This window comes from Bufo bufo, chromosome 7 (assembly GCF_905171765.1).
Source record: "Bufo bufo chromosome 7, aBufBuf1.1, whole genome shotgun sequence".
Taxonomy (NCBI): domain Eukaryota; kingdom Metazoa; phylum Chordata; class Amphibia; order Anura; family Bufonidae; genus Bufo; species Bufo bufo.
In genome coordinates this window covers 169,616,975-169,641,532 of record NC_053395.1, presented here as the reverse complement: position 1 = coordinate 169,641,532, position 24,558 = coordinate 169,616,975, and the positions used below count along the sequence as shown (strand labels likewise).

At 41.7% G+C, this 24,558-nt stretch overlaps 1 protein-coding gene across 1 annotated transcript in view; it reads right to left on the bottom strand.

Annotated features, from left to right (window-relative positions):
* TRPM8 (transient receptor potential cation channel subfamily M member 8) overlaps positions 1–19,284 on the bottom strand; it is a 141,930-nt gene extending 122,646 nt beyond the window's left edge. The window contains exon 1 of the mRNA XM_040440269.1: positions 19,169–19,284. Coding sequence (XP_040296203.1) covers positions 19,169–19,284 — 116 coding nt within the window. The remainder of the gene's footprint in view (positions 1–19,168) is intronic.
* Between the last annotated feature and the right edge of the window lie 5,274 nt (positions 19,285–24,558).

The window sequence follows — 24,558 nt, the reverse complement described above, 5'->3', positions numbered from 1 at the left end:
AATCTCGATTGTTATACATAAGGTACTGTATAAAGTTGCATCTGTAGTATCTTATGATTATAGGTTATAAAAGTGAAAAAAACATTTTTTTTATCTGCTAGTAAAATATTACACATTTCAAGGGACAAGCTAAATAGACATTTGTTCAAACAATCGAATTGGATTATCTTTAATCCTATGTGCTTGACTTTTATGTATACAAAAAGTAACAAAAATGTGAACAGATCAAGCAAAGACAATACAGTAATAATACCTGCAGGGTACAAATTCAAAGTGTCCTTCAAAGAATTATTATCTTTCTAACCAGTTGATTTACAGCATGTTTAAGAAAGAAAGAATATTGTTAAAAAGTTAATCCTCTATTATTCCATACTATAGATCTACACCATAGATGAACACACAACTACCATCCAGTTACACCCACTTTTAGTTACAGCCGCCTATATACAGACTAGATGACCTACTCTACACACTGCATACAGAACAAGGGTTCTCTGTCATGTATGAGGACAAATGCAATTTTCAACATCAAGAACAAAGTACTAACAGTCAGAGCAACACAAAATGACTCTACCTGAGAAAAGTGTATTGGCTCCCTGTTGTGATGGCACCAGCACTGGCATAACTGCACAGGTGGTATATTATAGCTTGAACAGTCTCCACCTCCAGTCCATCCTCCAGGCATTAGATGGTGTGATTGCTGGATAGCTAGACGGAAGATTGTGCTTTTCATAGCAATCACAGCACTAGAGAAATGAATCTGTTCTTGTGAAATGTACTTAACCCTTTTCTGGCCGATATCCTCGCATGTCTATGATATGTTCATGTTAGGCTACTTTCACACTAGCGTTCGGGTGTCCGCTCGTGCGCACCGTTTGAAGGGGCTCACGAGCGGCCCCGAACGCATCCGTCTGGCCCCAATGCATTCTCAGTGGAGGCGGATCCACTGAGAATGCATCCGCCTGCCAGCGTTCAGCCTCCGCTCCGCTCAGTGAGCGGACACCTGAACGCTGCTTGCAGCGTTCGGGTGTCCGCCTGGCCGTGCGGAGGCGAGCGGATCCGTCCAGACTTACAAAGTAAGTCAATGGGGACGGATCCGCTTGAAGATGACACAATATGGCTCAATCTTCAAGCGGATCCGTTCCCCATTGACTTTCAATGGAAAGTCTGAATGGATCCGCTCAGACAACTTTCACACTTAGAAAATTTTTAATGCAGACGCATCCGTTCTGAACGGATGCGAACGTCTGCATTATCGGAGCGGATCCGTCTGATGAAACATCAGACGGATCCGCTCCGAACGCTAGTGTGAAAGTAGCCTTATGTGATGGTCACCATGCAGATTCCTTGGGATCATTCATGTACACTAAACAAGACAATTAGAGATTAATGATGGATTGACAATAGAGGTCGTATGTGGTTTATATATGTGTACTTAGGAAAGATTGTTGTGCCAAATTTGCAGCTGGAACCTCATCCAATAATAAGACATTTATGATCTTGGTGGTTGTTCTTCATTTCAGGGAAATGGGAATATGTATTCATTTTAATAAACATGAAAAACGGTGAAGAACATGTGATGCATTATGACTTAAAACAACTGACACAACTAGAATAACCTCCACCGGGATCAAAGGTTCAATATTTGAATGATTATATGGAGCAGGATACTTTCTGGTGCTGTGTCTGTGTAGGGGAGGGGGAGTTGTAAGTGTGAGCAGGAAGAAACTGTAATATACTGTAGAGAATGAGCAGTCAGTTATTCACCCTTGCCTTGTGAGGAGGGTTGGGTTTGGTTCCTGCTAATCTCCGGTTTGCACTTGTAGAGTAGCTGCCTTCTGGTGGAGAAAAACAGGTGTAAGTGTAAACAGACAAGCCTGGTGTCAAGGCTGGATAATCAGAGAGGAACATCAGAGCCAAGAGGAAGCCGAAGGCGAAGTCAGGGTCAGAGCCAGGTCAAATAACCAGAAAGTAACTGCAAGAATGGGCAGGCAAATGGTTTTGGGTCAAATCCAGATCAGAACAACAGGAATTAATCCAGAGGAGTACTGAGACAAGTTTGATCAGGGAATCAGAAGACAAACCAACAATCAAGAACATCAAAAAGGAAGGGTCTCAAATAGAGAGCCAATCTCTCAGACTGACTGCAGTGACCTTCATCCCGCTAATTGTGCCTCCTGACTGGCCAGTCAGTCAGACCTCTAAATTGGCTGGACGACTGAACACAGTGTGTAGCTGTGGTGCCCGGGACCTCTCAGCAATCATCACCCAGCCATGTTGCGAGTGTCATCGAGGCATCAAAAGCCATGGTGGCGGGTGGAGACGGACATCACAGTAGCACGAACAGGTAGATTTGTTACAGAAACAGCCAGCAATTGTAATTTCACCACTTGTATAGCTTTTCAGTGACCCTAGGGGTGTAATTCATTTACATTTGTTCATGTCATTACTCACTTAATCAGTGAAAGATGATATGAACACTCTGCTTGCCACATATAGATGGTATTTTGGTTACTAAGGGTATGCAACAATAATCAATTCATCATCAATCATCCCCTGTGACTAATCAGGCCATTTTTCAATGCTGAGACTTAAATGCTGTAATAAAAAGGTAGAGGGCACTTCCTATTGTTATATTGTGGAGTGGTTTTATTATCAATGATAACACTATGAACTAACTTGGCGTGGTTGTGCAGTGAATAGGCACATCACTACTGAGACTAAGCATGCTGTTGCAACTTCATGGAGATTGTCCCATTCCTTCTTTGTATCTGTGGACAACGCTGGAGATTCTCTGGGATGAAGACCTAGCTCTCTGTGGAGTAAGCACATGTGGATTCCTCTCACTTTCTCCACTAGAACAAGATAATCAAACTAGGGGCGGACCTAAGTCCAACATCTTACTTCCTACAGAACAGAGTCTAGATTATTAATCCACACTGATCCATACAGAGATATGCTGGTACATTACAAGGCATTAACATATTAAATAACATTACATAGCAAGAACAGTTTGCAAGTACCCTATTTTGGGTTATTGTATCTCCCCATTGTGAGATAAGCTGTCCTCAACGTTCTCGACGCAGAATCCCTCTGCTGTGCAAGATGCATATGCTCAAACATGCAGAACTGAGCTGGCTCCTTTCTCTGTAATTTTGCTACAAAAGAAGGGTTAATAAGCATATGCAAAATGTAACAGAAATTAACCTAGGCCTGTGATGGCTTACCTCCAGCACTCCAGATGTGGTAAAACCACAACTCCCAAGAGACACACTTGCTTGGCTGTGCTCAGAACTCCACAGAAATGAATAGAGCATGCTGGGAGTCGTAGCTTCACCACAGCTGGAGTGCCAGAGGTTAGCCATTACTGATCTAGGCACATGACTATCTGTAGCAAATGGGTAGTAGCTGGATGGTTTCTGCACAACGGGTAATGGCTAGGAATACTATCTTGCTAGTAAAGGCACTGCAGTGCTTTAAATTAGTTAAAGTCCTTTCCTGAAACATAGCAACAATGAGCACAGGGGACTTGAGTATTTTAAAGTCCATTCCACCTCAGCTTTGTCAGAGTCCATGGCAAGAGCAAACAAGACACATTGTGGCTTAGATACTGATGGGATATATGTGACTCCATTTTGTCTCATTTAGCCACGTGTATTACATTTGGTTAGTGCACTACAAAACCTCCCTCCCCCCTATGGAATGTGAGACACTTCCTTAAACTGTTTCAGGAAATCCATACATGTTGAAAGTATGAACAGCCTTCTAGCCATAAAAGGACATCTCGTTCAACTGTATGCTAGCCTATGTGTATATACCTGATTGGTCAAATGCTGTTACTATGAGTCAGCTATGATGTTAATGCAGAGCTTATGTGTGACCATACTATTGGTCAAATACTAATGCTAACATATGATTGGATGTAAAGGAAGCTCAACCCCCTCTATTAAAACTGTTTGCCAGCTGTGAATAAACCAGAATGGATTGGAAATAGACATGTGTTCATATGGTCTATCTTCTTCATTCTCCCGGTACCGGTAAGGCTTAATTCAAGCTGGCCACTGAAATCATGTGTTAGGGACACACCGTTAGGGAAGAGAGTAAAATTTTCCTTACAGATTTGGGGGCTCGTCCGGGATTGGGAGGGTCAACTCTTCAGGTCTACCGTGAAAGACATCAATTTTTGTCCGCCTTGGACCTGGGAGCAATGACCAAAAATCCCATTCAAGTAAGTCGAACCATCTATTTATGATTTCAGTGGATTGCGATGTCTGGGACACGCGCAAAAGCTCAGGGAGCTTGTTGATTGTAAGCGGCTCATATCAGAGTCCATATCGTTAGGTAAAAATGTTGATTATAAGAGGCTTAGTAAGTCCATATCGTTAAGAGATAGTGCACTATATAAGGATATCTGTTCTGGGAACAGAAGGATACAAGCTTGAATTAACTCTTATGTATATATAGTATAAGTATTTTAGAAGTATTAAGATTATCTGTCTGTGTGAGATGTTGGCCGGGTGGTAAGTTTACGGTCGCATCCCGCTTTGAAATCATTCTGTTTCTATCACTGCCAACATGTAAACTTTGCTGCACGGTCTAGTCCCACAAATTATTTCCTAGTTAACACATGAGTAGACAATTGGGCAAGATTTGAGAATTGACAGTTAAAATGTGAAACAGAATGTTATGCCAGGCTGGCAGGGATGAAAATCAGTTACATCAGAGCTCCTGTGATTGTGAAGGGGGGCTATAGTGAGTGAGAAGACACAGCAGAGTCAGGAAGTTAATTCATGGCAAGGGAAAAAGTGTCTCAGTGTTTGCAATTAGAAAGGGCTTGTGTTAAACGTTCAGAAATGAACTGGTTAAGTTTTGTTGCCCTAATAATCTGTGTGTGTTTAAATAGTGACGATTTATAGTCCCTGGAATTAGAGATTACAGCACTAAAAGATGGACAGTTAATGCATAAGTGTATTGATAGTTGAAGAGAGAAGTTGTTAAAGGATAATAATAGCCTGGTGCAAGCTGAGTTATGGTGAAAAAGTGTATAGGGAAGTGACTGAGAGAACTTGAAGTTAGAGAAATGAAATGAGCAGCATTTCTTATTTCAAGATGGAGGATTTTGAATCCTATAGAGAACAAAGGTTGCCATGAGGCATCCCTCCCCCCCACCACATTCCAAAATGTCACTTGTAGTACTACAAAAAAAACTTCTTCCTGTCCTGTTTGAGATGTGTTTTCAGAGAGAACTCCCTCCCATCTCACCCCTCTCCTCTGCTCAGGAATTTCATATGGGGGTTGAGGGGGGAGGGGGGCTGCTAATTGGTAATGCATAAGCAGCAATGTGAAGATACTAACCTGTGTTATCTATAAGATATTTCAGACAGGGCTCCAGTATTGATTGTATCTTTCCAAATTGCATGTTCCGATGGTTTAAAATGTGCCTGCAGTGATGATGCTAATTAGAAGTGTCCACTCGTATCAATCTAAGGTTGCACCCAATAAGTTCTTATTCAGATGTGAGTAAAAGTTTGAGGAACATGTGGTACAGCTGAATGTCCTTGATGTATTGCTTTACTTCCCCTGTTTCAACACTCCTGAAATAGGAGACGCAAGGCAGAGGAAATGGGGGAAGTGTTAGTTATATACAATAAGTGGCGATGTGTGTAACACTAAAAAAAAACAAAAAAAAAAAAAAAAAAAACGACATGGCATATAAGATGATTTGTTAATTTTAACAAAATGACTGTATGATTAACATGTATATTGTTTTACAGCGACAGACCATCAGTAATTGCTGTGTTTGTCTGTGCTGCAAGTTTTGGGATGTAACAAAGAGATTGTGTGATTGGGTGAAAGATACATGATTCAGTGGAATGTGAATGGGTGTGGCTCTGAGTTATATGTACGTAGCAGAGCTGTGTGTGTAATTCATATTTTATGTATAAGGGCGTGGTTATGAGCTGGTTTGTGAAGATGAGTACATGAAAATGTATATGAATGCGTATGGAATACGGTATTTGTTTTTAAATATGCGCATTAAGAATTTTATTTTATTTTATTGGAAGTTTTTGGGTTTTTTATTGGTACCAACAGCATTGATCAAGCTGTACATTTTTATTTCAATGAAAAGTTTTTATGGGCCCTTTGTGTGTTCATGTCTGTATTGTCAGATCTGTTTGTTTCAATGTTTGCAGTTACATGTTACATGTTCAGTGTTGTGCTTAACATCAGAGCTCTGCTCGTATGGACAGCTAAGATACTAATGGCTGAACAGAAGACAGACCAAAGCGTCCACCAAAAGGGGCGGACTTAGGTGACTCAGAGTGTCAGGAAGGAAATGTGAGCCCTCTATGGGAATAAATGGGGTACTGACAAGGACATACAGAACAGATTCCTTACCAGTAGAAACCATGGACAGGGAATACATCATGTCATGTATTTAGCATTATACTAGATTGCCCAGTCAGCCTATTAGGGAGAGATTTGTTCATTAGGCTTAACTTGCAGGTATCAGCAAAGAATCAGGACATAAGAGTACACTCAGGTCTCATTCCAGTCTCTACACCAGTGCCACTGATTCTTGCAAACATACAGGACCACCCAGAATAATATTAACCCTGCATTATGGTCCTCAAATGAATATGACACAGGATTCATAGATTGCACACATTACACAGCTACTGTGAAACCAGGTGTCATCTCAGTGTTCCAGAAACAATACCTGCTGTTAAAAGAGAAACTTGATGGGCTTAGGCCAATGATAGAAGAATTCCTACAAAAGGGAATCCTGGAAGAGGTGATTTCACCCTACAGCACGCCCGTGAATCCAGTGACAAAGGCAGATGGTGCTGCCCGCTTTGTACAGGATTTAAGGGCCATCAACAACATCATTGTGCCTATAGCCCCTGTTGTACCTGATGTCACTTAATTATTATCTGCCATTCCAGCAGACGCTGTTTGGTTCAGTGTGATAGATCTGAAAAATGCTTTCTTTTCTATCCCAGTTGATAAGATAACCAGACTACTTTTTGCTTTTTCCTTTGACAGACGCCAACTGACCTGGTGCAGAGATGCCCCAGGGATATGCTGATTCACCTGTAGTGTACAGCATAGTCCTCCGAGCGATGTTAGAGTCATGGTACATCCCCCCAAGGTTCTGTGCTGCTGCAATATGTCGATGATTTATTACTGTGTAGCATGTCAGCGGAGGCCAGCATTCAGGATGGTTTATCACTGTTATAATGGTTGTCAGGATGTGGTCACAAAGTGACACTTAAGCAAATGCAATGGTGTAAAATGCAGGTTGAATACTTGGGCTTTGTCCTCACAAAAGGTGAACGGAGAATCAGCGCAGAAAGAGTCCAGTCTATTGCGGGTTTGGTCGCCCCGCACACCAAGAAAGAAATGTTATCTTTCCTTGGTATGATAAACGGTAGACAATGGATTACTGGTTGCTCCCACTATTGACAATGTTTTGAGGCAAGCCATTCTGGATGGAAATCCAGATTTGATTAAATGGTCTTCTGAAATGTACAATGCATTTGATTATCTGAAATGTTCGCTCATGTCGAGTCCAGGGCTGGGCCTCCCTGACTATAATATGCCCTTCCACATGTTGGCACGCCAAAATTGTAAAACCATGGCGGGTGTACTGACACAAGAAAACGGAGGCAAGTTGCGTCCTTGTGTGTTTTTCTCAAAGGTAATGCCCACCTCTGTCCAGGGGATGCCGGCATGTCTGCGTTCTCTTGCAGCCTGTGCTATGATGGTAGAGTCGGCAAATTCTTTCACAATGTGACATTACACCATTTTGCACACCACTCATGATGTTGTAGGCCTACTCAAGGACATCCGCACTCAACACAGCAGGCAGCTGAGCTTATTGCACTCACTAGGACATGTATTCTACATGCTGATAGACCTGTCACCATTCATACTGAGAGTAGGTACACACATGGGGTAGTGTGGGACCATGGTATGATCTGGCAGAGGAGAGGATTTACGGCAGCAGATGGTAAGGATCATGTCTCACAGGGCAATGCGCTGGCAGTTAAGATGGCGAAATGAGTTGCCAAAAGCAACCTCACAGGTTTGTATAACCATTGGGAGATGCCATGTTTGGCATCTCCAACCCCTGAGATGCTGCAAATACTTACTGATCTTCAGTGGTATGTCACTGAACAGGAACAGCAGGACTGGTGTTATCCAGTATTGCAGAAAAATCCTGAGATAGGATTAGTCTGCGAAGAGGGGAAGTTATGCATTCCCCAACACAGTGCTTCCATCTTAAGTAGCACATTTCCACAGAGTAGGACATTCCACAGAGTAGGACATAAACAGCATTGAGATACTCATGGGTAGGCCTTTCCCCACACCATGGGCAAGACGCCCCCTGGTGGTGCAGGAAGGGGACTTGGACCTGATCAGAGAGAAGTACTAATCTGATCAAAGTCCTCAGTAAAACTAAAGAAAAAGTTGCTTGTAAGTCTCCTTCTCTTTCACAGGAATTAACCCGTCCATTCCGGATAGGCAACCAGGTGATGATCAAGATCTTAAAGAAGGGAAAGGAACCAGAAAGTTTCACCTACGGACAACCCACCGAGGTAGTCGCGATCACCAGAACAGCGGTCCTCACTGAACAATCGCCCACGTGGATCCACGCCACAAGGATTAAGTTGGTGAAGAAAAGAGAGGTACTAACGGGGGCAGACAGCCCTGACCTCCAACGAGGCCCAGAGGTACTAACGGAGGCAGACAGCCTTGACCTCGAAGAAGATACAGAAGGGGTACTAACGGAGGCAGACAGCCTTGACCCCCAACGAGATGACGCAGTCGGGAAATTCCTCGAGATGGCTGAGATGTAGTGCCTTAATAATTGTAATTTTGTGTCTCCTACTTACTGTCCCATGGCTGTGGAACAGACAGATATACCTGGAAACAGAATGCAGAGGGGAAGACAGTCTATGCAAGACAAAGGAGAACTTATGGCTGTACCTGGCCAAAACTCTGAACTTAACTGACTTTTGTCTCCAAACCACTTTATCGGCATCTAACATTTTGGAGACATGTCTGGTAGCAGTCCCCACCCCACTAGACGTATGGACGGAGCTCCTACGTTCCCAATGGAACGACACAGACTTGGAGGATCATGATGTTAAATATGGATATGTAAATCCTTATCATGCTTGTTATGACTGTCCTACATATGAGAATCTGCAGAGTAATATGATAGAAATAATTACAGGTCTTGTCACAGCAGCAGAAATATGTTATAACTTCACCTGTGATGAGACACTATTGCCTCCCTGCATACAAGCAAAAATGCAGAATAAGATTAAGCCAAATATTTGTGATAGAGATTTAGGTAGTTGTAAAAAGATAATATCAGGAAAGAATATGCAATGTAATATTACAAAAACAGTACCATCCCTAGACAAACATGTACCTCTACCAACAGGATGGGTATTGGCCTGTGGGAATACTAGTTACACATACATACCGGCCAATATTACAGAGGGACCCTGTACAATAGCCAGGCTGACATTAGCAATGATACCACTATTTCCAGCAGTGCAGACACGACACACGAGAGACACTTCCCTACAGTTACCGGAAAATTGTGATTATAATGTGAATCTCCTCTCTAGATCAGAATATATGAGTTTAGGGGTATCTTTGATAGGAGTACCAGGGTTGGCCATATATAACCACAGGACAATATCAAAACTTGCCTGTTTTATGATAAAACAGATAAATGTCACTAGTGCAGTTCTGCAAGATATGCTGCTGGATATACAATCGTATGAAAAGGCTATCTTGCAGAATAGGGCAACTATTGACTATTTATTGCTCCAGCATGGTGTAGGATGCTCAGCGTTCGCAGGGATGTGTTGTTTCAATTTATTAGATCACTCCCGTGGAATAAAAGATAAAATAGGCCAATTAGAGGAGATGAGGAAACATATAAAACAGGATGTTGACCAAGGTTGGTGGGACTGGCTTTTTGGCTGAATACCTGACTTTGGTCAAATAAGATATGTTTTAGGAGTGGTACTCGCCGTGGTCGCTGCAATAGTGGGTCTCTGCTGTTGTCTACAGTGTGCGCCCTCCCTTCTTGTCATATGTAAAAAATGTGGCCGAAAGAGGGGTACACTTAACATTCCTCTATACACCGGTAGAGGTAGAAGAGGTAAACACAACCTCAACAAAGCCTCAGGATTATACTCCTGAAGGGTATATGGAATACCTAAAGGCTTATAAGCAAACCAAGGAAGAGCGGAGAAAGAACCATATAGTATATATATATATAAGGTTCTAAGAGGGGATTTGATGGGATATATGTGACTCCATTTTGTCTCATTTAGCCACGTGTATTACATTTGGTTAGTGCACTACAAAACCTCCCTCCCCCCTATGGAATGTGAGACACTTCCTTAAACTGTTTCAGGAAATCCATACATGTTGAAAGTATGAACAGCCTTCTAGCCATAAAAGGACATCTCGTTCAACTGTATGCTAGCCTATGTGTATATACCTGATTGGTCAAATGCTGTTACTATGAGTCAGCTATGATGTTAATGCAGAGCTTATGTGTGACCATACTATTGGTCAAATACTAATGCTAACATATGATTGGATGTAAAGGAAGCTCAACCCCCTCTATTAAAACTGTTTGCCAGCTGTGAATAAACCAGAATGGATTGGAAATAGACATGTGTTCATATGGTCTATCTTCTTCATTCTCCCGGTACCGGTAAGGCTTAATTCAAGCTGGCCACTGAAATCATGTGTTAGGGACACACCGTTAGGGAAGAGAGTAAAATTTTCCTTACAGATACTTTTGAATACTTAACACTGGGTTCTTTAGTTAAACATTGCTATAAATCTCAGAGATTACAGGTAACATTTCAGTCTTTTCCCTTGGTGCTTCACTTTAATATCACAAAACTGAAAGCAAAAGAAGCTCTAGTTCAATAGAGTCTTTCTTTGATTACAGAGTTTAGAACTTTGCAGGCTTCTCAGATGTTGGGGTTTAACTTGAGAAGAGAAGGAGAGGTGCAACGTGCACAACTTGGACTTAAAGCTGAAGACCCTTAGTGTTACAAAGGATCTACAGTCAGGTCCATAAATATTGGGACATCTACACAATTCTAACATTTTTGGCTCTATACACCACCACAATGGATTTGAAATGAAACGAACAAGATGTGCTTCAACTGCAGACTGCCAGCTTTAATTTGAGGGTATTTGCATCCAAATCAGGTGAACGGTGTAGGAATTACAACAGTTTGCATATGTGCCTCCCACTTGTTAAGAGACCAAAAGTAATGGGACAGAATAATAATCATAAATCAAGCTTTCACTTTTTAGTACTTGGTTGCAAATCCTTTGCAGTCAATTACAGCCTGAAGTCTGGAACGCATAGACATCACCAGACGCTGGGTTTCATCCCTGGTGATGCTCTGCCAGGCCTCTACTGCAACTGTCTTCAGTTCCTGCTTGTTCTTGGGGCATTTTCCATTCAGTTTTGTCTTCAGCAAGTGAAATGCATGCTCAATCGGATTCAGGTCAGGTGATTGACTTGGCCATTGCATAACATTCCACTTCTTTCCCTTCTTTGGTTGCTTTTGCAGTATGCTTTGGGTCATTGTCCATCTGCACTGTGAAGCGCCATCTAATGAGTTCTGAAGCATTTGGCTGAATATGAGCAGATAATATTGCCCGAAACACTTCAGAATTCATCCTGCTGCTTTTGTCAGCAGTCACATCATCAATAAATACAAGAGAACCAGTTCCATTGGCAGCCATACATGCACACGCCATGACACTACCACCACCATGCTTCACTGACGAGGTTTGGTCTCATCTGTCCATAGGATGTTGTTCCAGAACTGTGAAGGCTTTTTTAGATGTCGTTTGGCAAACTCTAATCTGGCCTTCCTGTTTTTGAGGCTCACTAATGGTTTACATCTTGTGGTGAACCCTCTACATTCACTCTGGTGAAGTCTTCTCTTGATTGTTGACTTTGACACACATACACCTACCTCCTGGAGAGTGTTCTTGATCTGGCCAACTTTTGTGAAGGGTGTTTTCACTAGGGAAAGAATTCTTTGGTCATCCACCACAGTTGTTTTCTGTGGTCTTTCAGGTATTTTGGTGTTGCTGAGCTCACCGGTGCGTTCCTTCTTTTTAAGAATGTTCCAAACTGTTGTTTTGGCCACGCCTAATGTTTTTGCTATCTCTCTGATTGGTTTGTTTTGTTTTTTCAGCCTAATGATGGCTTGCTTCACTGACATTGACAGCTTTTTGGATCTCATCTTCAGAGTTGACAGCAACAGATTCCAAATGCAAATAGCACACTTGAAATTAACTCTGGACCTTTTATCTGCTCATTGTAATTGGGATAATGAGGGAATAACACACACATGGCCATGGAACAGCTGAGAAGCAAATTGTCCCATTACTTTTGGTCCCTTAACAAGTGGGAGGCACATATGCAAACTGTTGTAATTCCTACACCGTTCACCTGATTTGGATGTAAATACCCTCAAATTAAAGCTGACAGTCTGCAGTTAAAGCACATCTTGTTAGTTTCATTTCAAATCCATTGTGGTGTATAGAGCCAAAAATGTTAGAATTGTGTCGATGTCCCAATATTTATGGACCTGGCTGTAGGATCGGCTTTATGGGGCCAAAAACACATAAACAGTAGCAAGTCTCTCATATTAGGCTCTCTCTCTTGGCTCTAGTTTCTTCCATCAGCAGGAATGGCTTCAAGTCTGGTTGGTATCCACAGCATCTGGCTACTGACCTTGTTGAGACATCTGGCCTTGGTGGTTGGGTCCAGTGACAAGGGGGAGTAGTCACAAAGACATGGCATCAGATGGTATCTCAGAATTCCTCTGTTAGCATTCATGGGCACAATGACCCGATTCCCAGTAGGGATGACCCAACGGTCAAAGGTTATAGGGACCAATATAGGCCCCAGAATTGTCTCCACTTTCACTTGTACTTCTCTCACTGGAGACAGCGGCAGAGGTAACTGATCTATCCTCAGAAGTCTCCACGCCATCTTATGGTTTTTTTGCCTCCATGTATCCCTCCCGCAGCTTGGCTCTTTGGAACAGTGGTCTAACGTGAATCTCTGTCCCAAGAAGAGGTTTCTCCAGGCTTTCAGGAGTGTTGATTATTAAATGTGGTACAAGGGATGGTGGTGAACACCCCAGAGACCTGGAGCACAGTGAGTAGCATCCTAACCATTGCTGGCCTTAGCTTCCTCTGGGTTGCCAGATCTTCTAGCAACATACTGTGCTGCTTTCTCTTTTTTTGCAGCTTTTATTTGGAAAGCGGTGTCTGGTTAGAGGTACCCATGAGTGGAGCACATAGGAGAAACGTCTACTGCTGCTCTTTGCAGGGCATACACTCTCCTGTTTCCTGCACTTTGTTGGGCGTAGCTTCAGTGCTGGCAGCATGGATCCAAGATGGCTGATTAACCCCTTGTGGGCTGGTGTGCAGCCAATGGCATGACATGATTCTTTCACAGAATGCAAGCAGAGAGATAACATCCAGGATGAGTCTTTGCAGCACAGTATGGCTGTGGAATCCAGAAAACACTCTATGGTAGCACAATAAAGTCTCTTTAGGGCTTCCAACCCAGTAGTAAGGCCACTTGCTTGTTAGGACACATAGGACTTATATCCTGTTCGTGACATCAGAACATGCTCTTGGTGTTGTGGGTTTGGTGTGGGTGCAAAGCAGGAGATGTACGAACAGTGGCCAGCAAATTGTGCCAGGCCAGTTCTAAATGTCTCTCTTTACTAAAGTGCAAAATGAGAGTTGTAGTAGATCCAACTATATCAAAACACAGTTCCAAACTATTTTGGCAATATTTTTCTTGCAGTGGTGGCTATAATTGTACAGGGGTACAGGATTAATGAAGCACTTTGTTGCTTTTTTACTTTACATAGATTACTAACTCACCACCAGTATCCTATCAGTGTAATTTGTTACATCCTAAGGCCGTATTTTTTTCAGTTTCCGTTCCGTTTTTTTGTGTTCCGTTTGCAGTCTGTATGCGGAACCATTCACTTCAATGGGTCCGCAAAAACAACGGAAGGTACTCCGTATGCATTTCGTTTCCGTATTTCCGTTCCCGCAAATCACGTTCTGTGGCTCCATTCAAGTCAATGGTTCCGCAAAAAAAACCTGAATGCATACGGAATGCATCTGTATGTCTTCCGTATCCGTTCCGTTTTTGTGGAACCATCTATTGAAAATTTTTTGCCCAGCCCAATTTTTCAATGTTCTGTGGGGTTTCGCTCTGGTAGATAGGGTCAGCGGGCACAGTACAGAGGCAAAATACAAGTTCTTAACTCAAAACGTCAGTGTTTATTCACACTTGAGGCAATTGCACAAAACAGCACGCAACTTTGCAGTCTTGGTGTTAATTCACACAAAATGGAAAGTTCATATAACACAAGTCACCTTGCTGGCAGTTATGCCTCCAGCAGTCCACAGCAGGCTTTAGGGGGCCTGTTTCCCCAGCATGCGGCTCCCAGCCCTCCAGCACGGCACAACACCTCAGATCCCAAAAACAGAGACATCTCTGCTAAACCCAGCTGCCTATTTAAGGACAGCCAGGTGCTGCCAAAACCCGGATTGGCACTTAAACTCCGGTCTGGTATTTGGAAACTCCGTATCTGGAAACCAGCCCAGCCGCACATGCTGGGAGGAAAATACCTGCCTTGCCAGACACAACCCCTCACTGTGTCACAGTACTTACTGTTTAAACATTATTGTATGCTTCCGTTTCCATTTGCGATCCACAAAAAACGGATCACAAACGGAAACCAAACAGAAAAACTGAACAGCAAAACGGAACGGAAGCGGAAACGCTACTGAAACAAAAACAAAAAAAGAACAACGGATATGTTTAAAACGGACAGCAAAATACAGAAAAAGCCATACGGTCGTGTGCAAGAGGCCTAAATCAGTTGCATCCATACATTTTGAACATTTTTATTATGGGAACCTGCTCATGTGATCTCAAGTCTACAGAGCACTAGTGAGACCTCATTTGGAGTATTGTGCGCAGTACTGGAGACCATATCTCCAGAAGGATATCGATACTTTAGAGACAGTTCAGAGAAGAGCTACTAAACTAGTACATGGATTGCAGGATAAAACTTACCAGGAAAGATTAAAGGACCTTAACATGTATAGCTTGGAAGAAAGACGAGACAGAGGGGATATGATAGAAACTTTTAAATACATAAAGGGAATCAACAAGGTAAAAGAGGAGAGAATATTTAAAAGAAGAAAAACTGCTACAAGAGGACATAGTTTTAAATTAGAGGGGCAAAGGTTTAAAAGTAATATCAGGAAGTATTACTTTACTGAGAGAGTAGTGGATGCATGGAATAGCCTTCCTGCAGAAGTGGTAGCTGCAAATACAGTGAAGGAGTTTAAGCATGCATGGGATAGGCATAAGGCCATCCTTCCTAAAAGATAGGGCCAGCGGCTATTCATAATATTCAGTATATTAGGCAGACTAGATGGGCCAAATGGTTCTTATCTGCCGACACATTCTATGTTTCTATGTTTCTAAGTCTGACACCTTGCTCTGTGGCTGACTTCATGTGAACTACAGTATAAAATCATCACCAATTAAATCCCTCCTGGCAGCTCTCAGACCCCTCCCCACCCCAATCTTCCTGTATATATCCCAGTATTCTGTTGAAGATATTAAGTCTCCCCTATCAGGAGTGCAGATATATAATAGGTGACTGTATACAGTGATTAACTGCAGTTATATAAACCTTCTGAATCATACTGTTTGTCCGTCTGTACTATCTGTGCTTGCTGACTCTCCAGTGTAGTTCTGTGATTTCGAGCTGCACACTGGTCACCCTGCATTCTGCATGTAGTAGCTGACAAGGGTAGAGATAGATGATGGGGCAGAAAGGGCAGACATGCTCAAGCTACATCACATAGAAATACACAGTCTGCAGCATGAGGGGACAGCTGCTCTTTGTCACTAATCTGTCATGGCTGCCATTACACAAAGCAGTGCAGTGGGGTGAGACTCCGCTCCCTCTGTCTCTGCAAAGCCAGGCATGATGGGAAATGTAGAATTCTTCAGGAAAATCATACCCAAGCAGAGAAGCAATCAAGATGACTGCCAATCCACAAATTACACATTAAATAAAACACGTATACACAAAAGCTTTTATCTTAGTCTTTAATAATGGCTTACCCTACATTATATAGTCAAATATATAGTCAAAGAATAAAAAATCAGAGAGTGTTTCCAGAGTGAAAGATGTTTTAGCAATGTTCCTCTCAGTGCCTTAAAGGGACATGTTACATGTGCGCCCGCTTTTACCTTGTGAGCTCCTTTTGTAGAGATAGGTGTGGATCCCTGAAGTGGCACCGGTATCTATCAGACATTAGGGCATATTCTAGCAATATGCCCTCAATGTATGAGATGGGCCAACCCCTTTGAAGCCTTAAACATCAAATACCTTACTGACTGACTCCAATGTTTATCTATGCAGATTCTGGACCTTCTAATTAATTTCTTTCTCTTTTCCTGAAGTACTATACAGTTGAGATGACTCTCTCTCTCTCTCTCTGTAAATTACTCAAAGATACTGATTCTCTGGGATAAAGGCCTAGTTCTTTGAGGAGTGAGCACATGTAGATTTTTCTCACCTCTTCCACTAGTACTAGACAACTGAGCTACGGGCGGACCTAAATCCAACACCTAACTTTCTACAAGGGCAGATTCAGGATTATTGAACCCAAGTGATCCATACAGAGATATACTGGTACATTATGAGGCATTAACATGTTAAATAACATTTAAAAACATTATATAAAAAGAATAGTTTGCAATTACCCTATTCCCCTATTCTGGGCTACTGCACTAAACATATCTGGAACATGTACAGTTCTATTATATTAAACTACTCTAGGGCTAACTGGTTACAGATTATAAATACAAAGACTTGACAAATTGTAGTGGAAAGTGATCTTCAGTCAGATAAAGTTAGAGTTTTCTGCTGATGAACATTATGGGCCATATTATTGTGTTAAAAATTACCCCCACCTTGCTTCCCATTTTTAGCCTGACACTAGTTAGATTCCATAATTCACCATTTAACAAAACTAATCTCAATCACTGGTCAATAATTGTATTAATACACCAAGCTTGTAAGAGGGTTGAAAATGATCATACTCCAGATATTGCCAGATATGTGGAAATACTGGGCTGAGTCACAAGTCAACAGAGAAGTCATGCCTGGGGTGTCCTCATTCTGTGTAGCATGTTCTGAGCACAGCCTAAATTGAGGTGGCCAAGAGGACCTCATGGTCATCTCAGTCAGCACACAGTAGGGAGATGCAGCCAGAAATGTAAGAGTGAACTGAGAGATGACGCAGCTGGGGAAGAGAGGCCCAGACAAACTGCATGGTAGTTAGCTAGCAAGTAGAGGTGAGTGATGCTCGCACTACCTCAAAGTTTGTGCAGAGTGTGCATTGGTTTGCCATTTGAAGAGGACCCACAGCCTATATTAATCCATGTATGTAGTGTGCCATGGTGTGTTTTATTGAAGACTTGAATCGCATATAGAGAATCAACACAATCTAAACCCCTCCAGGCTCTTTTTCAAAGCCTTATATGGCTCAAAATGAGTAAATTCTGTATATGCGATTTTAAAAGTACACAGTGTCCTCCTATTTCCTTCGACTATTGTTAATTAGGCAGCCACATATACTCCTCACTGGCTAAAAAGATAACCCAAGTAAGTTCTGATCCCCTTACAAGCTTTCATGTATACGTAGAGGTATTCCTTGGCATTGTCTGCCAACCTGGTGCTCAGTGCAAACCAGCAGTTACATTTTACAGCTGCCTAAGTACAGCTCATGGTCCTTTGACTGCAAAAGCTACCACAATACCAATTGTGGCCATATTCAGGGAAAGTTGACCTCTGTAGGAATTTTAAAATGCTGTCTTATAGCTTTATTTCTGAAATAGACCACAGATATTAGGTAATTGCGGCAAAAACAACTTGGCGAGTTAGGCAGCAAATACTTTAAACATTATATTAGAGACTATACAAATTACAAATTCCTATCATAGTGTTTTAATATGAATTTTATTCTTTTGCTTCAGAACAGACGGGTTTGATAAAATATACATATAATAGTATCTTTACACATAACATTAATTTACTTGCAGTACCAAATATGACCACAAAATGCTATTTAGTCCTGTGGCAAAGTCCCAAAGAAATGATTTTGCTAGGAGAGCTGCAACAAGTCAAGTATTTTCAATTCAGTGGCCTCTTTCAAGTGTTTTTTCAGGGAATTGATATTGATGACCTATTCTTAGGTGTCGGACTCCCATGAGTTGATATTGATGACTTATCCTAACACCCCTAATCAGCTGTTCATAGCACCCGGACAGCTCCATCCCTATGTCTTAGCTCTGTCGGGTTACTGCAACCCAGTCCCTTCACTTGAATGTTATCAACAATTCAGCAGGTGCGACAAGCTGGAGGGCACTCCCAGGGGAAGGGTCATAAGTTGGTCTCCCATAACAAGAGGCTATACTGTATAGCCTAGGGAGAGTATGTCGGGTGAAAGTTAAGGAAAATTGTGCTGCCAACATAGTTAGTGATACCTGAGTATCTAGTTGGGGTTTGTTAAGAACAACACAGAAGGTGCAGAATAGCACAAAAATTAAGTAAAGGGATTATGACAAGCACAACTAAATAGGGTGTTTATTGGACCAGAAGGCCAGTAGACCCTCAAGCTGGTTCTTCCCATTATTTTGCCAATGCTGCAGTCCACCTGTGGAGGAAGAGCAGTTCTTAGATTCTTCCCAATTGAAACTAAGATGCAGCCAACCTAAGCTTACCCCATTCTCTATAGGCCCAGAGAAGGTGGATCTGTTTTTAGGATATTGATTGCCTTGGTTATATACAGTAGCTCACTGGACGGTATCTACTACTTCTTAAACAATATGCATATTGTAGATTTGTTTCTTTAGCTCATCCATGAACAATCGTGTAATGCCATCTTAAAATGTATTGCAATTAATAAAATTGCGAAATAAAAAAGATACATAAAAAAACAAGAAGGCACATAGGGAATAAAAACTTGCCTCTGTCGGGGTCTTTCTCTGGACTGAGACCTCTCCCGGGAGCTTGAACCCGATCTTATTTCTGTACGAGGTATAAACTCCCGGCTCCATCTTCTGGTGCTTGCTCTGACAGTCATTACACAGTTGTAGAGGAAAAATATTTAAAAAAATCTAAAATATAGGGAAAGTAAAAGATTTTAAGGAAAGGAAAAATGGGGAAAAAACAACATCAAATCGATATCAACATCCATAAAAAATTTGACAACTTCTCCATACAAACCAGTGGCTATTTACACCTATACATTTTGATAAGAAATTGCAGGATTTTAAGCACAAATTATAGTCATTAGCCTAGCCTATGGCTTTTATATTTTTTTTGCTAAAGAGGAACCTTTGTATAGATATCGATTGGATTTTATGCTAACAATATAAAGGATTTTCATAATTCTAGAATCAGTTATAGTAGTGTTACTATTTGAAATATAGATAAAGGAACTTAAAACAAGTAAAGCACAAGAAACTCACCTAATAGTCTCCAGCAGTCCTACACATCCATAAAAGCCACTGTCACTGAATCATACTAAAAGAAGCCTTTATCCACATCAGTCCTGTGTTCCAGTAAACTCAGCGTACCTGTCTTCTCATCAACGACTTTCTGCTGTGATCCGATCAGCTTCCCTCTATTTCTCTGTACCTCTCTCTTTCCTTCCTTCCTTCCTTCCTTCCTGGCTGCTTATAATCCCTATGGTCCCATCTCCCGCTGGCAGATACATTGTGTTGGCACTGCCTCAGTCAAAGCACCCTGGTATAAGATGAAGATTCGAGAGGCAATGTAGAGAACAAAGAAAATAAATGCAAACCAATGAAATCATGAGGTTTTTAAGGTCTTAAAATTTTCTATGCAACAATGCAGTATAAGATTGTCATAAAATGTGACATTTATGATGGTAGATAATAAAATGGCTGCACAACATTTCACATACAAACAATAGAGCTGAGAAATGGGGATCATTCTAAATTATACTCTGCTTAGAAGCCCCAGGCAGATGGGCGGTGCTCAGTCTAAAAGAGGCGCTACCCTCAATATAAACTACAAGAACATTTAGACTAGCACATTCATATACATAATCACAGGTGCATATCCATCAAGCAAACATGGATGATAATAAAATGTTAGTGTTAGGTAGGTACCCATCTGCGGAAGCCACCTTGACGCCTGGTAGATGGGTCCGACACACGTTTGATCAAAAATGTGCGCAAAGAGCTTCTATTTTTCCCTTTATAGTAGGTATAATACCACTTTAATTTAGAATGATCCCCATTTCTCAGGTCTATTGTTTGTATGTGAAATGTTGTGCAGCCATTTTATTATCAACCATGTTTGCTTGATGGATATGCACCTGTGATCATGTATATAAATGTGCTTCATGTAACATTTATGATCGTAGTCATTGATTTTTTTTTAGGTTAAAATCATGAAACTATAAAAAGATACACAGACAAATACTATAGATTATACATAAACCTATTTTAATATGTACTCTGCTCTGTTGAGCTAACTCGCCAAATCTTAGAGAGTCACGTAATGGTAGAATGGGCAAGAACCGTTGAGATAATGTGCATGTAAATGTCAAAATTGAACTTGACACAGTTATCAAAGTAATTTTTGCTGCACCAGTTTGTAAGGTCTACAAAAAGCACTTAAAAAAAATGAAGAACATGTGTTGCATAATTCTGGTTTAATAAACTTAGCTGACGTCAGTGAGGACTGAACAGAACACCAAAGAAAGCAATAGTAAAATCCCAGGGCAGTTACGGTCTGCAGTACCACTCCAGTCAAGCTCTCAGTGGCCCACCGGTAAGGAACAGGATGGTCACAACAGAGGATTTTGCCCATTAACTGTCCTGACTGCACCTTACTCTTCTCCAGCTTGGAAAGACACTGCACTTGAACAACAATTACAACTTGATATCCAGGAGGGGCGGGAGGTACAGCGTCAGGTCTTGTGTATCGTCAACTGAACACTCTGCAGCGAGTGTCTCTCTACTTCTGGACGACTGGCACACTTCTCTCAGAGCCTTGCTTTTCTCTGTGGTTCACCAAAATGGTCCTCTCTCCCTGCACATGACAGTCACAGCCCGCCTCAAATGGCGAGAAATGGGCTGACTTTTATGCACTCCCTGGATTTCACTCATTTCATGCTCCAATGCTCTCCAGCATAACGTAAACGGGACGGATCCGTTTTGCAGCCCATAGACTTCTATTATGACGGAATAAATAACGAAATGCCTCTAAAGGCATTCCGTTATGGAATTGCGCTACGGTCCGTGGTAACGGAATCCATAACGCAATTCAGTAAATACCACAACACGAACCCGCACACAAAATATGAAATTCGCTCATCCCTACTCCTTATGTTTTCTTATTTTTGGATTGACATTTTGGGTGTTTTGGGGGTCAATTGCACATTTTCTATAGGGATATGTCACTATGTTACAATATTTTTAATGTTAAGGTGGGTGCAGAACAAAATAATACTGTAACTTGTGGGGGCACGATAACTGTAGGAGAAGTAGAACAGTTTTCTTCAGCAGGTTATCTTCGTTGTGGACTGTGGTTATTGTATTATTAAAGGGAGGTATTATTTAATAATGGGATGCATTATGATAATTAAATGTTGCAGTGGAGTATAAAATATTCCTGGAATAACATTAGAGCCTTCTTAGTTAAATGCAAATCTCAGGCACCATTAAGACTCCAGTCGCGGGATATATTATGTCCTTTAATAATTTGTTTTTATAATATGATAAGAGGTATGTTTAAAAATTTCGCTATTGATATACTGATATTCCGATCAGGGACGTAACTATCATAGTGGCAGACCATGCGACTGCTATGGGGCACAGGGCAAGAGGGGGCCCAGTTGGGATCATCCCTTCTACTGGGGGTGAAAACGTGGTCAGGGCTATACCCTCTAAAGGAACAACTTTTAGCAAATGAGACAGTGGAAAAAATGGCCTAAGGGTCATTGAAAGAGGTTTAGGTGGAAACCCTTCTGTCCTGTGTGTGTGTGTGTGGGGGGGGGGGGGTGCGGGATCTGGCTTGATCCTTGCTATTGGGCCCTTACTTATCTACAGCCAGGTTCATAAATATTGGGACATCGACACAATTCTAACATTTTTGGCTCTATACGCCACCACAATGGATTTGAAATGAAACAAACAAGATGTGCTTTTACTGAAGACCGTCAGCTTTAATTTGAGGGTATTTACATCCAAATCAGGTGAACAGTGTAGGAATTACAATAGTTTGCATATGTGCCTCCAACTTGTTAAGGGACCAAAAGTAATGGGACATAATCATAAATCAAACTTTCACTTTTTAATGGTTGCAAATCCTTTGCAGTCAATTACAGCCTGAAGTCTGGAACGCATAGACATCACTAGACGCTGGGTTTCATCCCTGGTGATGCTCTGTCAGGCCTCTTCAGTTCCTGCTGGTTCTTGGGGCATTTTCCCTTCAGTTTTGTCTTCAGCAAGTGAAATGCATGCTCAATCGGATTCAGGTCAGGTGATTGACTTGGCCATTGTATAACATTCCACTTCTTTCCCTTAAAAAACTCTTTGGTTGCTTTTGCAGTATGCTTTGTGTCATTGTCCATTTGCACTGTGAAGTGCCGTCCAATGAGTTCTGAAGCATTTGGCTGAATATGAGCAGCTAATATTGCCCGAAACACTTCAGAATTCATCCTGCTGCTTTTGTCAGCAGTCACATCATCAATAAATACAAGAGAACCAGTTCCATTGGCAGTCATATATGCCCACGCCATGACACTACCACCACCATGCTTCACTGATGAGGTGGTATGCTTAGGATCATGAGCAGTTCCTTTTCTTCTCCATACTCTTCTCATCACTCTGGTACAAGTTGATCTTCGTCTTATCTGTCCATAGGATGTTGTTTCAGAACTGTGAAGGCTTTTTTAGATGTCGTTTGGCAAACTCTAATCTGGCCTTTCTGTTTTTGACGCTTACCAATGGTTTAAATCTTGTGGTGAACCCTCTGTATTCACTCTGGTGAAGTCTTCTCTTGATTGTTGACTTTGACACACATACACCTACCTCTTGATCTGCCCAACTGTTGTGAAGGATGTTTTTCTTCACCAGGGAAAGAATTCTTCGGTCATCCACCACAGTTGTTTTCCGTGGTCTTCTGTTCTCCACTCTTTTGGTGTTGCAAAACTCACCGATGCATTCCTTCTTTTTAAGAATGTTCCAAACAGTTGTTTTGGCCACCCCTAATGTTTTTGCTATCTCTCTGATGGGTTTGTTTTGTTTTTTCAGCCTAATGATGGCTTGCTTCACTGATAATGTCAGCTCTTTGGATCTCATCTTGAGAGTTGACAGCAACAGATTCCAAATGCAAATAGCACACTTGAAATTAATTCTGGACCTTTTATCTGCTCATTGTAATTGGGATAATTGGGATAATGAGGGAACACACACCTGGCCATGGAACAGCTGAGAAGCCAATTGTCCCATTACTTTTGGTTCCTTAACAAGTGGGAGGCTCATATGCAAACTGTTGTAATTCCTACACTGTTCACCTGATTTGGATGTAAATACTCTCAAATTAAAGCTGACAGTCTGCAGTTAAAGCACATCTTGTTCGTTTCATTTCAAATCCATTGTGGTGGTGTATAGAGCCAAAAATGTTAGAATTGTGTCGATGTCCCAATATATATGGACCTGACTGTATGTATGCCACTGATTCTGATACAAGTCTATGCTATCAAGGAAAGATGTATTTTAGTAAATAATAATTCAGGAGAATGAGAAATGATGTAACAAAAGGACCATCCCGGATATCTTTTTCACTTACAAGGATGATGATGAAAAATGACACCAGTCCATGAGGCTACAGAAATGAGAATTTCATAATTTTAGGAAGAAGCACTCAGCTTTGAGGGACCCTAAGTGTGCTAAAAACAAACATTTAATTTTAGCTTAAAGTTTTGTTTTAAAGGGAATCTGTCACCTGTTTTTACCATTTAAGCTGTTACCATCGCTATGTTCACTAAAGTACCTTATTCCCAGCAGTCTTCTTTTTACTTTATTTCGTTTTGTCCTTTTGATATAAAAGCCCTTTTTATGATATGCTAATGAGGCTCCAAGGTGCCCAGAGGGGCGTTTTTTTTGCTCTCCGGTGCCCAGTGACGCCCCCCTGCAGTGCCCAAGAACGCCTCCTGATCCTGAAATAACCTCCCACAGCCCGGCAAACTGTTCCGCTCCCTCCCCACGTCATAGTCTACCAGGCGCAGTACCGCCTGCAGCCTGCGTGATCATCAACCTCCTGAGGGCAACAGCCTCAAAAGTCTCACTGGGCATGCGCCGAGCCCAGTGATGTAACC